Source organism: Zingiber officinale, chromosome 3B, assembly GCF_018446385.1.
Source record: "Zingiber officinale cultivar Zhangliang chromosome 3B, Zo_v1.1, whole genome shotgun sequence".
Taxonomy (NCBI): domain Eukaryota; kingdom Viridiplantae; phylum Streptophyta; class Magnoliopsida; order Zingiberales; family Zingiberaceae; genus Zingiber; species Zingiber officinale.
In genome coordinates, this window is record NC_055991.1 from 5,965,001 (window position 1) to 5,979,729 (window position 14,729).

The 14,729-nt window shown below is 37.6% G+C and overlaps 1 protein-coding gene across 1 annotated transcript; it reads left to right on the plus strand.

Moving 5' to 3' along the window:
- Positions 1-9,168: 9,168 nt before the first annotated feature.
- LOC122055666 (alcohol dehydrogenase 3) lies at positions 9,169-11,568 on the plus strand. The gene is made up of 10 exons (XM_042617205.1): positions 9,169-9,443; positions 9,530-9,666; positions 9,744-9,790; positions 9,890-10,215; positions 10,305-10,387; positions 10,497-10,572; positions 10,663-10,724; positions 10,814-10,909; positions 11,016-11,177; positions 11,265-11,568. Exons 1-10 carry the CDS (start codon positions 9,407-9,409, stop codon positions 11,427-11,429), a joined length of 1,191 nt encoding a protein of 396 aa, XP_042473139.1. The 5' UTR covers positions 9,169-9,406; the 3' UTR covers positions 11,430-11,568.
- Positions 11,569-14,729: the final 3,161 nt, after the last annotated feature.

A 14,729-nucleotide genomic window follows, 5' to 3' on the forward strand; every position in this document is an offset into this window, starting at 1 on the left:
ATTGGATTTAAAGTATACAAATTGTCAACTAATGCACCAGAACAGATAATCTCTTTATTTCTCTTAATAACTACATCGTTACTAAAAGCAACTGAATATCCATCTAAAAACAGTTTAGAAACTGAAATTAAATTATTTCTAAAACTGGGTACATAAAGACAATTTCTTAAAATCAAATTTCTATTTCTATTAAAAGATAAGTAGACGTCTCCCACTGCAACAGTCGCCACCTTAGTAGCATTGCCCATGTAAACGGTAATCTCTCCTTCAGTTAGTCGTTGGGTTTCCTGGAACCCCTGCAAGGAATTGCAGACATGATCAGTGGCTCCTGTATCTACACACCAGGTGCTGGTAGATAACACTGCTAAACATGTTTCAACAACTCGAGCATGAGATATACCTTTGTTGTTCTGATTCCTACGAGGGCAGTCCGCCTTCCAATGCCCTGACTGCTTGCAGATAAAGCACTTGCCCTTCGACTTCTTCATTCCAGCTTTAGGTCCTGTACTCTGAAATTTATTCACTTTCTTTGCTGAACCAACTTGTTTCTTCTTCTTCTTTCCTTTCGGTTTAGAAGTAGAACCATTTTCAGCATAGTGAATGTGAGAATTATGACGAAACAATCCTTCTGCTGCCTGAAGTTCTGTCAGTAGTTCCGCCAATGAATATACCCTTTTGTTCATATTGTAATTCAAGCGAAATTACTCAAAACTTCTAGGTAGTGTTTGGAGGATCATATCGATCTGGGTTTCTCCATCAATTTCTCCTCCAAGGATCTGTATTTCGTTCAGATAAGCCATCATCTTTAGGATATGATCCCTCACAGGAGTACCCTCTTGCATGGTGGCTGTCATTATCTTTCTCATGGCTTCTTGTCTAGAAGCCCGATCCTGATGACCAAAGAGTTCCTTGAGATTGTTCATAATGTCATAAGCTGTTGGTAAATCTTGATGCTGATGTTGCAATACATTTGACATTGAAGCCAAAATGTAACACCGCGCCATCTCATCTGCCTTTACCCATTTCTTATGATATTCAATCTCCTCTTGGGTAGATTCACCAGTGGGTGCATCAGGACAAGACTCAGTCAGTACAAACTTATAGCTTTCAATAGTAAGAACAATGTCTAGGTTCCTTTTCCAGTCTATGTAGTTAGGACCAGTAAGTCTATTCTGTTGTAGTATGATGAAAAGTGGGTTGAAAGTCATCCTAAGAATCACAAATAACTTTTGGTCAGAACTCTAAATTTAGAATAATATTGATTCCTCAAACAATACTATTTTAAATTAACCAACACCTCAAAACACCGTGAATTTTGTATGCCACGATAGTGTGGACGTATACAAATTCAACATTTGTAAAAGGAGAGTTTTAACCCATTAATTTTATTATCTTGTCAACCAAACTTTTTGACAAATAAAATTAATAGTTGGTATCCTTTGGTCACACAAATAATAGCAGTGACTCCGATGGGGAGGATACTATTAGTTGTGTCTAAGTGTATACCATTACTTGACACTAAGTCCATTAATAAGATTGTGCCCCTTCCGATGGGGAAGATCACACGCTCTTAATTAACTTCCTATAGTCATCCCAAATGGAAGTTTGTTCTAGTGATCCGCAAACAAGCTCATCCGATATGGAGGAAGGCACTCAGAGCCAACACGCAAGCCTGTTTGCATCACTTACAAACCAGTAATGGAGACCGTGGAATTTATTTAAAATTCCTCTCCCATTTAGTTATTTATAAATGAGGAATTTTAACTATGCTAGCCTACTAAACATGTATACTAACATACACACACAGCACAATATAAAAGCAATAAATAGAAAATATAATTTTCAACTATTATGACTTTTATCTATGGTTGTCCTCCGTGTGTTGTCATCCCAAGTTGCTGCCATATTTGGCCACCGCCACCGGGACTTGCTGTTGCATCCATCTTGCTCCTTGTTCCGCTGCGCCTCTGGTCCTCTAAAAAAAGGTTCCACGCCTTGCAAGATTCGATCCGCGACATAAATAGAATTTTACATTTTCCGATCCTATATTCCTTGAAGGAATGTACATATAAACTAGATCGAACATAAAATAAAAATTTACATCCATCGATCCTATATTCCATAAAAGGAATGTACATGTAACTAGATCAAAAATAAAATCCTAATAAAAACTAAATACAGCTCCTGCTGTATTTTATAATACAATCATGCACACACATATAAATGCCCTTGACATGTCCAAGGGTCTAATCACACACATAAAAACTATAAGCCATAATAGTTGGATCCTGCAACCATAAAGTTAGCACATCCTACTATTAACCTGCCTAAATTATGTATGACATGTGCATAATTAAACTAATACCAAATACACAGAGGCAAAACCCTAGCTCTGATACCAATTGTTGGTTGCTACTCGGAAAACCTAATGGTTCCATTGTACAAAAATTTTGTACAAAGGTCCGAACCTTTTCCTAGCTACCATGTGTTCTTTTAAATTAAACTTGGATCGCCTGCGGAACTTAACACGTTTGATCCAAAATTTAATCTATTTGTTCTTTTAGGGTTTGACTTGGATCTCCTGCGGAACTTAACACGTTCGATCCAAATCACCTAAGTTATTAATTCCATTAAATATTAATTTCCATAATTGGTTCCCAGTACTAACGTGGCGAGGCACATGACCTTCTTGGATATGGGAGCAACCACCACCGACTAGACAAAACCTTTTAAGGAAAGCTAATATTTAATTTCCTAAAATAACTTTAGGTCAACCGAAAAGAACAATCAAATCACAAGGAAAAGAACAAACAAAAGAACACTACATCGAAAGCAAATTCGAAACACTAAAATCGTATGCCTCTTGTATTTGGTATTATTTCCTAAAATAACTAGTATGATGCGGAAAGGAAAAATACTAGTTATACCTTTTAGAAAAACTTCTTGATCTTCTACCGTATTCCTCTTCTAACCTCGGACGTTGTGTGGGCAACGATCTTCCGAGATGAGAAACCACCAAAACACCTTCTTCTCCTCCTTGTAAGATTCGGCCAACTTAAGTGCACCTCCAAGGATGAAGAGAAAACACCACCAATGCTCCAAGGGATATAAGCTTTCTCTCCTTCTTCTCCAAGCTTGTATCCGGCCACAACTTGATCTCCAAAAGGAAGAAGAGGTTCGGCCACAACAAGGAGAAGAGAAAGCTTGAAGGGGCTGGTCACACCAAGGAAGAAAAGAGGGAGAAGAATAATAGAAGTTGTGTCTTTTGAAGGCACCCCAACCTCCTCTTTTATATTCCTTAGCTTTGGCAAATAAGGAAATTTAATTATAATAAAATTTCCTTAACTTTCCTTGACATGAATTAATTGGGAAGAATTAAATAAAACTTCCTCTTTATCCATACAATGGTCGGCCACAATCAAAAGGACAAATTAGGAGAGTTTCAATCAACAAAATAAAACTTCCTAATTTGTTTCCGGAAATTTTAAAAATAAAATTTCTCTTAAAAAATCCCTTCATGGTTAATAAAAAGAAATTTCTATAATTTTAATTTTTCAACATGTGAATAATTTTCAGAGAAAAAATAAAATATCTTTCCTATCTACAAATAAGGAAAGAGATCTAATCTCTTTTCTTAATCTTTTGTAGAAGAGATATTTTAATTTTAATTCTCTCCAATAAATTATATCTTCCACATAAGAAAAATAAAAATAAAAATTCTTTTTTAATTTCATTAAGGCGGCCCCTTAGCTTGGGTTCAAGCTAGGGCCGGCCACCCATAAACCATGCTTAGGCCGGCCCTAGCTTGATCCCCAAGCTAGCTTGGCCGGCCCCCTTTAGGTGGGTATAGAAGGTGGGTATAGGTGGGTATAGTACTCTATAATTAAGAGGCTACGATAGGGACCGAGAGGAGGAATTGGTTTTGGTCTCCCGATAAAATTAAGCATCCCGTGTTCGCCCCGAACACACAACTTAATTTTATCAATAATAATTCATTCCACTAGAGAACTATTATTGAACTACCGCACCAATCCCAAATTATATTTTTGGGCTCCTTCTTATTATGAGTGTGTTAGTCTCCCTGTGTTTAAGATGTCAAATGTCCACTAATTAAGTGAGTTACTGACAACTCATTTAATTAATATCTTAGTCCAAGAATAGTACCACTCAACCTTATCGTCATGTCGGACTAAGTCCACCTGCAGGGTTTAACATGACAATCCTTATGAGCTCATCTTGGGGACATTATCAACCTAGATTACTAGGACACAATTTCCTTCTATAATCAACAACACACACTATAAGTGATATCATTTCCCAACTTATCGGGCTTATTGATTTATCGAACTAAATCTCACCCATTGATAAATTAAAGAAATAAATATCAAATATACGTGCTTGTTATTATATTAGGATTAAGAGCACACACTTCCATAATAACTAAGGTATTTGTTTCTTTATAAAATCAGTATAAAAGAAACGACCTCTAATGGTCCTACTCCTTACACTCTAAGTGTACTAGTGTAATTATATAGTTAAGATAAACTAATTCCTAATTACACTACGATCTTCCAATGGTTTGTTCCTTTCCATTTTGGTCGTGAGCTGTTGTTTATAATTTATAAGGTACTGATAACATCATCTTCTGTATGTGACACCACATACTATGTTATCTACAATATAAATTAATTGAATAATTACAAACAAATGTAGATAATTTGACCAAATGTGATTCTTTATTCAAAATAAATGTTTACAAAAGCTTAGGCTTTCAGTATACACTCTAACAATCTCCCACTTATACTAATGACTAAGCTGCCATATTTTCTGCCATACATCTGTTTCCCATTCCCTCCACAGTGCACAGCTTTTCTTTTCAACCCTATGGAAGGGGACTTTTAAAATTGATCTTATTTTTTTTTTATCAGGACACTGTTAGAATGTTTGGAGTTTATATTAGGGGGAGTTAGAATCAAGTTTTATGAAACGATACGATACCAGGCCCACGTTGGGCCTGATATGCACTCATATCAGGCCCATGTTGAGCCTGATATTGAAGCATATCAGGCCCAACGGAGGCTGATTATATTTTATTTTTTTCCCAGCACCTATAGAGGTTTAAATAAGGATTTGCCAGCAGATTTGGAGTCCTTGCAACTCCAGATTACCACTCAAACTAAAATGGGTCCAATCAGAGGTGTCTCGGTCCATCAGTGGATTTTGTCCAAAACCCACTGATGACCCTTCCCTACTTGGATTTACCTGAAATAACGTTCCCTCTGAATTTCTTACTGGGGAGATGATATATATGGTGTCAAAACGTATTTGTACCCCGTCTAAGAAGGTATAGCTCCGTGCCATTTGCCACGGAATAGTGCACCTCTTTTATTTTTCAATGACCGAGAAATGCTGTCCTATCTTATTTTGCAAGGATTACTACAATCCCTTTGTGCGAGTTTTATCTCATTTATATTTCACCACATATTTATGTGAGTTTGAAATTACGAACTCCTTCTTGGTGCATTGAAATGTATCACATTTTTATTTTACACAATGGAGATATGGTGTGAAGTATTATTTCTGTCTTGCAGGTGATGGTTTACACTTCTCATATCTACAATAACACTGTAACACAAAATAAATACTCCATAAACCTATATAATAGAAACATCACTTTCCACAACTGTTTTTCTTACAATCCTATATATGTACTTCATACAAAACATATGGCTCAACTCCTCCAATTTACAATTCAGTCAAAAATCAGGGGCTGGCGGCATTCTACATGTCCTCCAATTATGACCCAGTTGTTTGCACCTGCTGCATTTGATTTTTACCTTCCCATTATATTTCGACTCGATCCTTGTCTTCTTTCGCCTACCAGGCTGCACAAGGCTACAGGGACATAACACTATAATGTTGTTGGCTCCCCTAGGCCAAAATTCCTTGCTTTGACAGGGGTAAATACGATCCATGTATGTCATTTTCCAATTCTGTGAATGAAAATAATGCTCACAATATGGGAGTGTATCCATGTTCCGGTGAATTATGACGACAATTGCATGTGAGCAAGGCAATCCTGAAATTTGAAACTCCCCACAGTTACAATATTTTCTCTCCAAATCAACAATGTATGAAGCACCCCATGTTTCTACTTCCATTTCGGATTGAGAGTAGGGGTGGACTTTATATCATCTAGCTTTCTCCCTCCTTGATTCCATTTCTTTGGTAGCATGAGGTGTCAACGCAACATACCATTTCGACGCTTCCTCCTTACGGTTAAAGAACCATTGAGCTACCTTTCTTCTGGTATTATCAATTAACCTGTTTATCAGAAGTTCACGTGTCTCCTTGAACAAAGCATTTAAACTCTCTACACAATTGGTGGTTATCATTGTGTACCTTCTGCCACTAAAGTGTGCATTAGCCCATCTTTTAGGGTCAATGTTCTGAAGCCACTTATGAGCATCTGGATGTTTTTCAAGCATGGACTGTATTATGAGATCATATTGTTGTGTTGTGTTTGCTCGAGCTGCTACCCAAAACAACCCTAAACCTGACCTACTGCTAGTATCTGTTACCATATTGCAAGACATGTGGTGGCAACAAAAAGCATGATGGGCAGTAGGGTAGACTATCCTAACTGCTGCTATAATGCCACGATGTCTATCTGATACTATACTCATTGACTCTGGATCAACATTAAAGAATCTCTCCGTATGATCCAGAAACCACTCCCATGCAGACCCACATTCAACTTCAGCGATTCCAAAGGCTACTGGGAGGACATTGTCATTAGCATCTATTGATGTAGCCATTAACAACACACCCGGATATTTGCCTCTTAGGTGTGTGGCATCAATTCCAATTAATTTACGAAGATAAGACTTGAATACTCTTCTACAAGCTCCAAAACCCCAAAAATAGCGTTGGAACTGATTAACCCCATTCCTGTGTAGTGCCACATAGGTTTCAGGATCCCTGACTCTTAACTCACACAGATATAGTGAAATATCTCTATATGCTTGGTCATAATCTCCAACAACCTTCTTCATCGCTTTCTCTCGAGCTATGTATGCTTTTCTGTAGGATATAGTCACTCCGAACCTGGCTTTTATATCTGCTATAATCATACTTGGCTTGTATTGTTCATTAGCAAGAAATTGCTCTTCAACAAAAGAAGCTACAAAGGATAAAGAGCATGCTTGATGATCAGCACTTTCCCTAATGGTGCCACACATTTGTGTTCCTTTATATATTTCGTAACAATGAACTCTACATCCCCCCCGGGCAACTACTCTCCACTTACACGGTTGATTGAAGCAGACAGCTTTTACTTTATTTTTTCGAATGTCAACTGGGTTATATCTCATATGTTTAACCATGGCATGCTTCACAAGTTCATTCTTGAACTCTTGTCGAGACGGAAATATCTGTCCTACAAAAAAATCATGCTGATCTGTTGCCTCTTCAATTGCCCTTTGGAGTAATCGAGAATTTAGAATATATGGATCATCAGCTATTGGGAACTCCTCTAAGTCACTGTACTATTTTTGAGATATTTCATATTGTTCAATCTGCATATCATCAGCAAAAAAATTCTTGTACATCTGTATTGCATTGCATTTCCTCTCCATTTCGGTTATAATACCCTTCCTCCTCACTCCAAGTAGGCTCATAGTAATCAATAAGTGTTACACACGGGTTCAGAACCTCATCTTCTTGAATACTAGCTTCTTCATTTAGATCAAATGTGAAATTACTGCTTGTATTTCTATTTGTGTTAGGCACACAACTATACTGCAAAGATGATGGAATATTTGTTCTGGATACTTCTCCTACATTAGCTGCATGTCCAATGGTAGAATTTGCATCAAGAGTATTCCATATCTCAGAGAGAATTTCTTCAGTTATATGATCATCTCTGATAAATAAATTACAAACTATTTTAGTAAATTTGCAACTACATAATCTATTGCTGTAGTTAAATTGTAATTTTGCTCAAATTAGGAAGGGTCTGATGTAAAAGGAAAGTTTTAACCACATAACACTTTATCGATATCAGGCCCAAGGTGGGCCTGATACTATAGATATCAAGTCTCTTTTGAAGCATATACTTCTTGTAAACTAGGATCACCACTGACTAAATCTTAAACCAAAAATAAATAATTTTTAGCCTAGCTTAACTATCAACGTCAGAAACTAACATGACTTAAATCGATTAAGTCTTCTATTACATCATAATTCAGGTGTTGTTGAATATTATTCCCCACACAACCAAAATAAACCATAACAACACTTTTTGCCGCCACCCTTCCCACAAATACTGTCATTTTTATTTATCATCAATGCCCTAATTTACAGTAAAAAAATCAATATATACATGTCTAAATCTTTAAATGTGTGCTTCTACTAATTTCCCTCTTGCAAGAAATTTGTCCTTCTCGGCTGACGTTCTTAACTTAATTTGTCTTTGGTCTCCTCTAGCAACTCTTACGCCATTATGTCATAAACCTAACTGGTCTATTGCAATCCCGCCAACTATCACGAGCAGTAATGACAAGCGCAGGGTTCATATTTCTTTCAAGTTTATAACACCACGCAGAGGGATGGAGGGAGAGAAACGGTGACAAGATGTGTATCCGAACCACAAATTATTTTTCAATTCTATTTTCGGCTTGGATGCTTAGAAAAATGTGTTTGAAAAAGGCAGTTGTCAGGTTAGCCAGAGGGGTAATCTGGGAATAGATTTTGGTAAACTGTGCCTTTTGGTAAATATCAAACGGTGATACGCCTTTTGATAAATATATTAAATCTAGTACGCCTTTTGATAAATTACCGTATTATTTTCTTCCTTTAAACCATTACCATAATATTATAATTAAAATAAAGTTCACTTTTTCTTTTTTTAATTATTACCCTAATATTATAATTGAAATACATGTGTTACGTTGTCTTTTTTTAATAATTACCATAGAGTTAACAATTAAAATAATAGCAGGTTGCATTATCAATTATTAAAATACAAGGGGGTCTTTTTTTAAGGAAAATTTTAATTATGAAAATTAAATAATAGCTAATTGAAGAGGAAATACGGGAATGAGTAATTATCAATTATAAAGATTGATTGCCTTATTTTCATTCCTATAATCCAAACAATGACCATCATTTATTTTCATTCCCATTCACGACCTTGTTCTCCTCAACATGCCGATTCCAGCAACCGGCTTCTGGTTTCGGAGTCCTCTCGCCGCCGGTATGCGACTGAGATGGAAGGCGCCCGCCCGTGACGCTAGGCGAAGCATTGAGTTGGCTACAAGTACTCCACCCGCTGCTTGCTCGTCTCTCCATCGATCGATCTTTGCAAGCTCACGAGGAAGAGATTGAAACAGCGGGAGTCGAAGAGATGTCGAGCACTGCTGGCCAGGTCATCAAATGCAGAGGTTTGTGCTTAGTCTTCGTTTCCTTGATTTTGATCTCAAAGATTTGATTTGATTTGATTTGATGGTGGGAATGTCGATGTGTTCAGCGGCGGTGGCTTGGGAGGCTGGGGAGCCGTTGGTGATCGAAGAGGTGGATGTGGCACCGCCCAAAGCGATGGAGGTCCGAGTTAGGATACTCTACACCTCTCTTTGCCACACCGATGTCTACTTCTGGGAAGCTAAGGTACCCTCATCTGTCCGATTTTGTTTGAATCGATCGATTTGTCGATAGATGAGTACTCTTTTGCAATGCTTTTGCAGGGCCAAAATCCGGTGTTTCCTCGCATCTTTGGTCACGAAGCAGGAGGGTATGGTTTCTCTTGCCCTATATAAATTGAAGATGCAATTTTTCCCCCCATTGATGCTCTGGTTGATTTCATTTCCATCGTGTTCTTTTGTGCTCTCAGAATCGTTGAGAGTGTGGGAGAGGGTGTGACGGATCTCGCTCCGGGAGATCATGTCCTCCCTGTATTCACGGGTGAATGCAAAGAATGTGCTCACTGTAAGTCCGCAGAGAGCAACATGTGTGATCTCCTCAGAATAAACACTGACAGAGGGGTGATGCTAAGTGATGGGCAATCAAGGTTCTCCATCAATGGAAAACCCGTTTACCATTTCTTGGGAACCTCCACTTTCAGCGAGTACACAGTGATCCATGTGGGTTGCCTTGCCAAAATCAACCCCTTGGCTCCCCTTGATAAAGTGTGTGTCGTAAGCTGTGGTCTATCAACAGGTGAGTGATGAAATTTCCAGTGAAACATTCTTATGCAATATTGGTAACAACACTTGGAGACCTTTTATCTTTGTTGTTCATTTCTTTAGGTTTTGGTGCTACTGTTAATGTAGCAAAACCACCAAAAGGTGCAACCGTGGCCGTCTTTGGCCTTGGGGCTGTAGGTCTCGCTGTGAGTGTTATGCCTTCCTGTTATCTGAACTTTGAGTACATTGTCATATGATTCATGGAAAACTTCTATATTAGTTTCTGAATATCCAAGTGTACTTCCATGTGATTAGGCTGCTGAAGGAGCAAGAGTCTCAGGGGCATCAAGAATAATTGGTGTTGACCTTAACCCTAACAGATTCGAGCAAGGTGAGATAGTTTCAGTAACTCTTATTCAGATTACTCTCTTTGCATTCAGCTGTTCGCTGATCAGTTTGTTCTAACTCGCGTTGCCATTAGCTAAGAAGTTTGGGGTGACTGAGTTTGTGAACCCGGCAGATTATGATAGACCTGTTCAAGAGGTTTGTTTCTGTGATTTTATATTGATTCTTGATCTTATGACTGAAAGAAATGAATGCAACCATGCCACACATTTGTACTGATTACTCAGGTAATAGCTGAAATGACAAATGGTGGAGTTGATCGGAGCATCGAATGCACTGGCAATATAAACGCCATGATATCTGCATTTGAATGTGTTCATGATGTAGGTTTTTTTTTGCTCCATTAACCAGTTGCTTCGCATAACTACCTTGTGCATAATTCCTCCACTAGCACAGTTTAGTAGCATACTCATAGCATTGTGAACTCAGGGCTGGGGTGTTGCTGTGCTTGTTGGGGTCCCTCACAAAGATGCTGTGTTCAAAACACACCCTGTCAACTTCCTGAATGAAAGAACCCTAAAAGGAACCTTCTTTGGCAACTACAAGCCACGCACTGATATTCCCGGAGTCGTCGAGAAGTATATGAACAAGGTAAACGAATGAGTTCTTAAAGCTTCAGATAATATGATATGAGGTACATTACGGATACAAACTGAATTGGTTTTCGATATGCTGCAGGAGCTCGAGTTGGAGAAGTTCATCACGCACAGCTTGCCTTTCTCTGAAATCAACAAGGCATTCGAGTACATGCTTAAAGGCGAGAGTCTCCGGTGCATCATTCGCATGGATGACTTGAGGATTCACACTTCAGGAGCGAGGAGCGTTTTGTTAAATAAACTGTAGAGCATCTTCTGAGTAGAAATGTGAGGTTTTATCGCATGAGGAATAATTAAGGTTGTTGCTGCTTTTATGCTTCTCATAAAGTGAGATTATAGTTGTCTGTTTGGCTTTTGGCAATGTGGATTTTGTTCTTTTGGTGACATGTTTATTGATCTTAAATCCGAGTTAATTAGGAGAAAGTTTCGGATTTGTTGTTTCGAAGGATACTTACTTTTATATATTTAAAATTTCCCTATCATACCTATTTGTTTTCATTTTTTTTTAAAAAAAAAAAAATCTAGCTGAGAGGCTCTTATCCTTGGCTTATGCTGGGTAGTCATCCCCTTGATTTAGGGGTGTCAAAAATGAACTCGATCCGACGACTCGATTTGAGTCGATCCGAAAAAAATTAGGTTTGGATTGGACATTTTCGGGTTCGGGTTGGAGGGTTGGAGAGTAAAAAAGTTTCGGGTTGGGTCGGGTCGGGTTCGGTTGACCCGAGTTGACTTAAATATAGGGTTTTGTGGATTTTTTTAGGGTTAAATCAAATTTTATTTTAAAAATTTAAATATTTTTATATATATTAATATCATGTTTATATGATAATGATGGAGTATTGAGATAAAAGTGAAGAATTATAGGGAAAATAGCCCAAAAAAGTCGTTTTGAATCGGATTTTCGGGTTATATGGGTCGGGTTCGGGTTGATTGGGTTCGGGTTGAGGTGTTTTGGGTTGAACTCGGGTTCGGGTCGAGTTTGGGTTGGATTAAAAAAAAAAAAATTCAACCCGACCTGACCCACCCGAATTGACACCCCTACCTTGGCTTATCCTGAGAGACTATTATGCTTCATTCCAGCCTCTAATATCTGTTGGTGCGGTTAGCACTAACGATCTAATTCAGGTTTTGATAAATGATAAAGTAGGTTAAGTTAGTTTCGTTGTGATCTAACATTTTGATGAAATGTGCAGGAGAAGCTCAGCTAGGTCGACAGGTCGACCAGATAGCTGACATGAAGCCTAGCTAGGTTGACGGGCTGACTGGATAGCTGACACGAAGCCCAGCTAAGTCGACGAGTTGACTTGATAGTTGTCACGGAGTCCAGACTGATCGACGGGTAGACCGGATGTCTGGCCCGAAGTCTAGACTGGCGACGGGTTGACCGGATGTCTGACACGAAGTCCAGATAGGTCAACGGGCTGACTGAGTAGTTGGCATGAAGTCCAGACGGATCGACAGGTTGACCGGACGTCTGGCAGGTAAGTTAAGGTAAGTCACTGGAGGTGAGTGACTTAGTGAGGACGCGTTCCTAGTTAGGAAACTTAGGCGTCGATTCAACTTAGAACCATTTCGGAAATCTAGGTTGAGATCGTGACTAGATTCTGATCTCGAGGAGACGGAATCTAATTACTACTCTGTTTGATATAAATTGTGTTAATTTTTATTTTGCAGGGTAGTTTAACTTTTATTTTGTTTCGGACTAACATTTTTTTACAAGAAAAAGAATTTTTGGAAAATGGTGGTCCGGACGCCCGAAAGGGATCCGGGCGTCCGGAGTTCAAAACTCATCTCGTCGCAGATATGAAGCGCGCTGATTGGCCGAACCTACGTCACGGTCCGGGCGCCCGGAAGGGATCCGGCCTCCGGGCGCCGAGAGCATGCCTATAAAAGGCCTCCACGGAGCATCAACGATAATAACTTCTTCTACAATTGCTCTGTTCGCTTAGCCCCTGCGACGCTGCGAAACTACTCCGACAACTTGCGGTTCAAGTTTTTTTATTATTATTATTGTCGATATTTCGCTTTAATAGTTTTTGTACTTACTATAATAATCTTGTTTGCGAACTGCTATTAGTGATTATCCAACGAAAGCACTCAACGAGTGCGGGTCTTGGAGTAGGAGTCGACGAAGGCTCTGAACCAAGTAAAACTGGTTCCTGTTAGCGTTGTGTTTTTTATTTTTTCGTTGCATACTCGCTTCAAATTTTCAATCGCTTTTCACCCTCCCCTTTAGCGACTTCTATAATCCAACAAAATCTTCTATCAATTTTCTAATTTTTAATTGCTACTTAAAAAAGGGGGTAAATATGTTACCTTAACCCACAAATATGGATACATAGACATTAAATATATGGTGAGATAAATATCATATCATTAATTCAGAATTGACCCTTGATAATTATATAAGAGATATTATGCGCTTTGCGTTACATCTTGAGAATATTTTAATTGCTATAAAGCTTTATATTATTGAAGTCTTAATTACAGGCCAGGTATTCATGCGTATATTTTTTTTATAAAAAAAAAATATGAAGTCTTAATTACAGGCCAGGTATTCATGCGTATACGTTTTTTTATAAAAACAAAACATATGAAGTCTTAATTACAGACCAGGTATTCATGCGTATACCTTTTTTTATAAAAAAATATATATAATAATAGGATATCTCATTCTTGGAACTAAGTAATTAAGAGATGGATGACCCGATCTCAAATTTTGTCCATTAAGAGAGTGTTTAGCTGAGCTTATAAGCTCTCTAAAACACTTTATAAGTTATTTTGGAGCTTATAAGCTCTTCAAATTTGTTTGGTAAAATTTTTTTCAAACAGTTTATAAGTTGTCAAAATAATAGTTGTTTTGGAGCTTATAAGTTATTTTTAAAAAAGTATGGAAGACCCTACTTTTTTTTAAAAAAAATCTTATTTAAATAATTTTTCTCTCTAAAATATCCTTATATAATTTCATAAATCCTCATCTTATCCTCCATAAATTTTTATAAGCCTAATATCTTTTTATCTCCACCGACTTCTCTTCCAGCGTTGTGTCATCTTTTTTGCCAACGCCTCTTTCCAATTTTCTCTCCTGCAGAAATTCATCCAAAATACTCTATTAATAAAAATCTCAAAACTCTCTATTAATAGTATTATACCCTTTTTAATAATTTTATTAATAAAAAGATCTTATAATACCAAACACATCAATATCTTTAAATTGATTGTAATAAGTTCACCCAAACACTTTAACATCTTATTTTTAAAATAAGATCTAACAACTTATAAGCTCCTAAAGCAACTTATAAGCTGTACGAACTTATAAGCTACTTTTAATAAGTTTAGTCAAACAACCTCTTAGTAAATTGGAAAGCGCTTGTGATTAAAATTTTTTAGGTTTGTCATTCTAGGAAAAAAAACACTATAAATACAAGCATGTAAATTATGAATATATTTTACTCCAACACAGTTGACCTTTGCATGGAGGAAATTAGACATCCAACGAGATATTTTATACTAGTTAAAAATTGATTCTATGAATTATTAGAGTAAC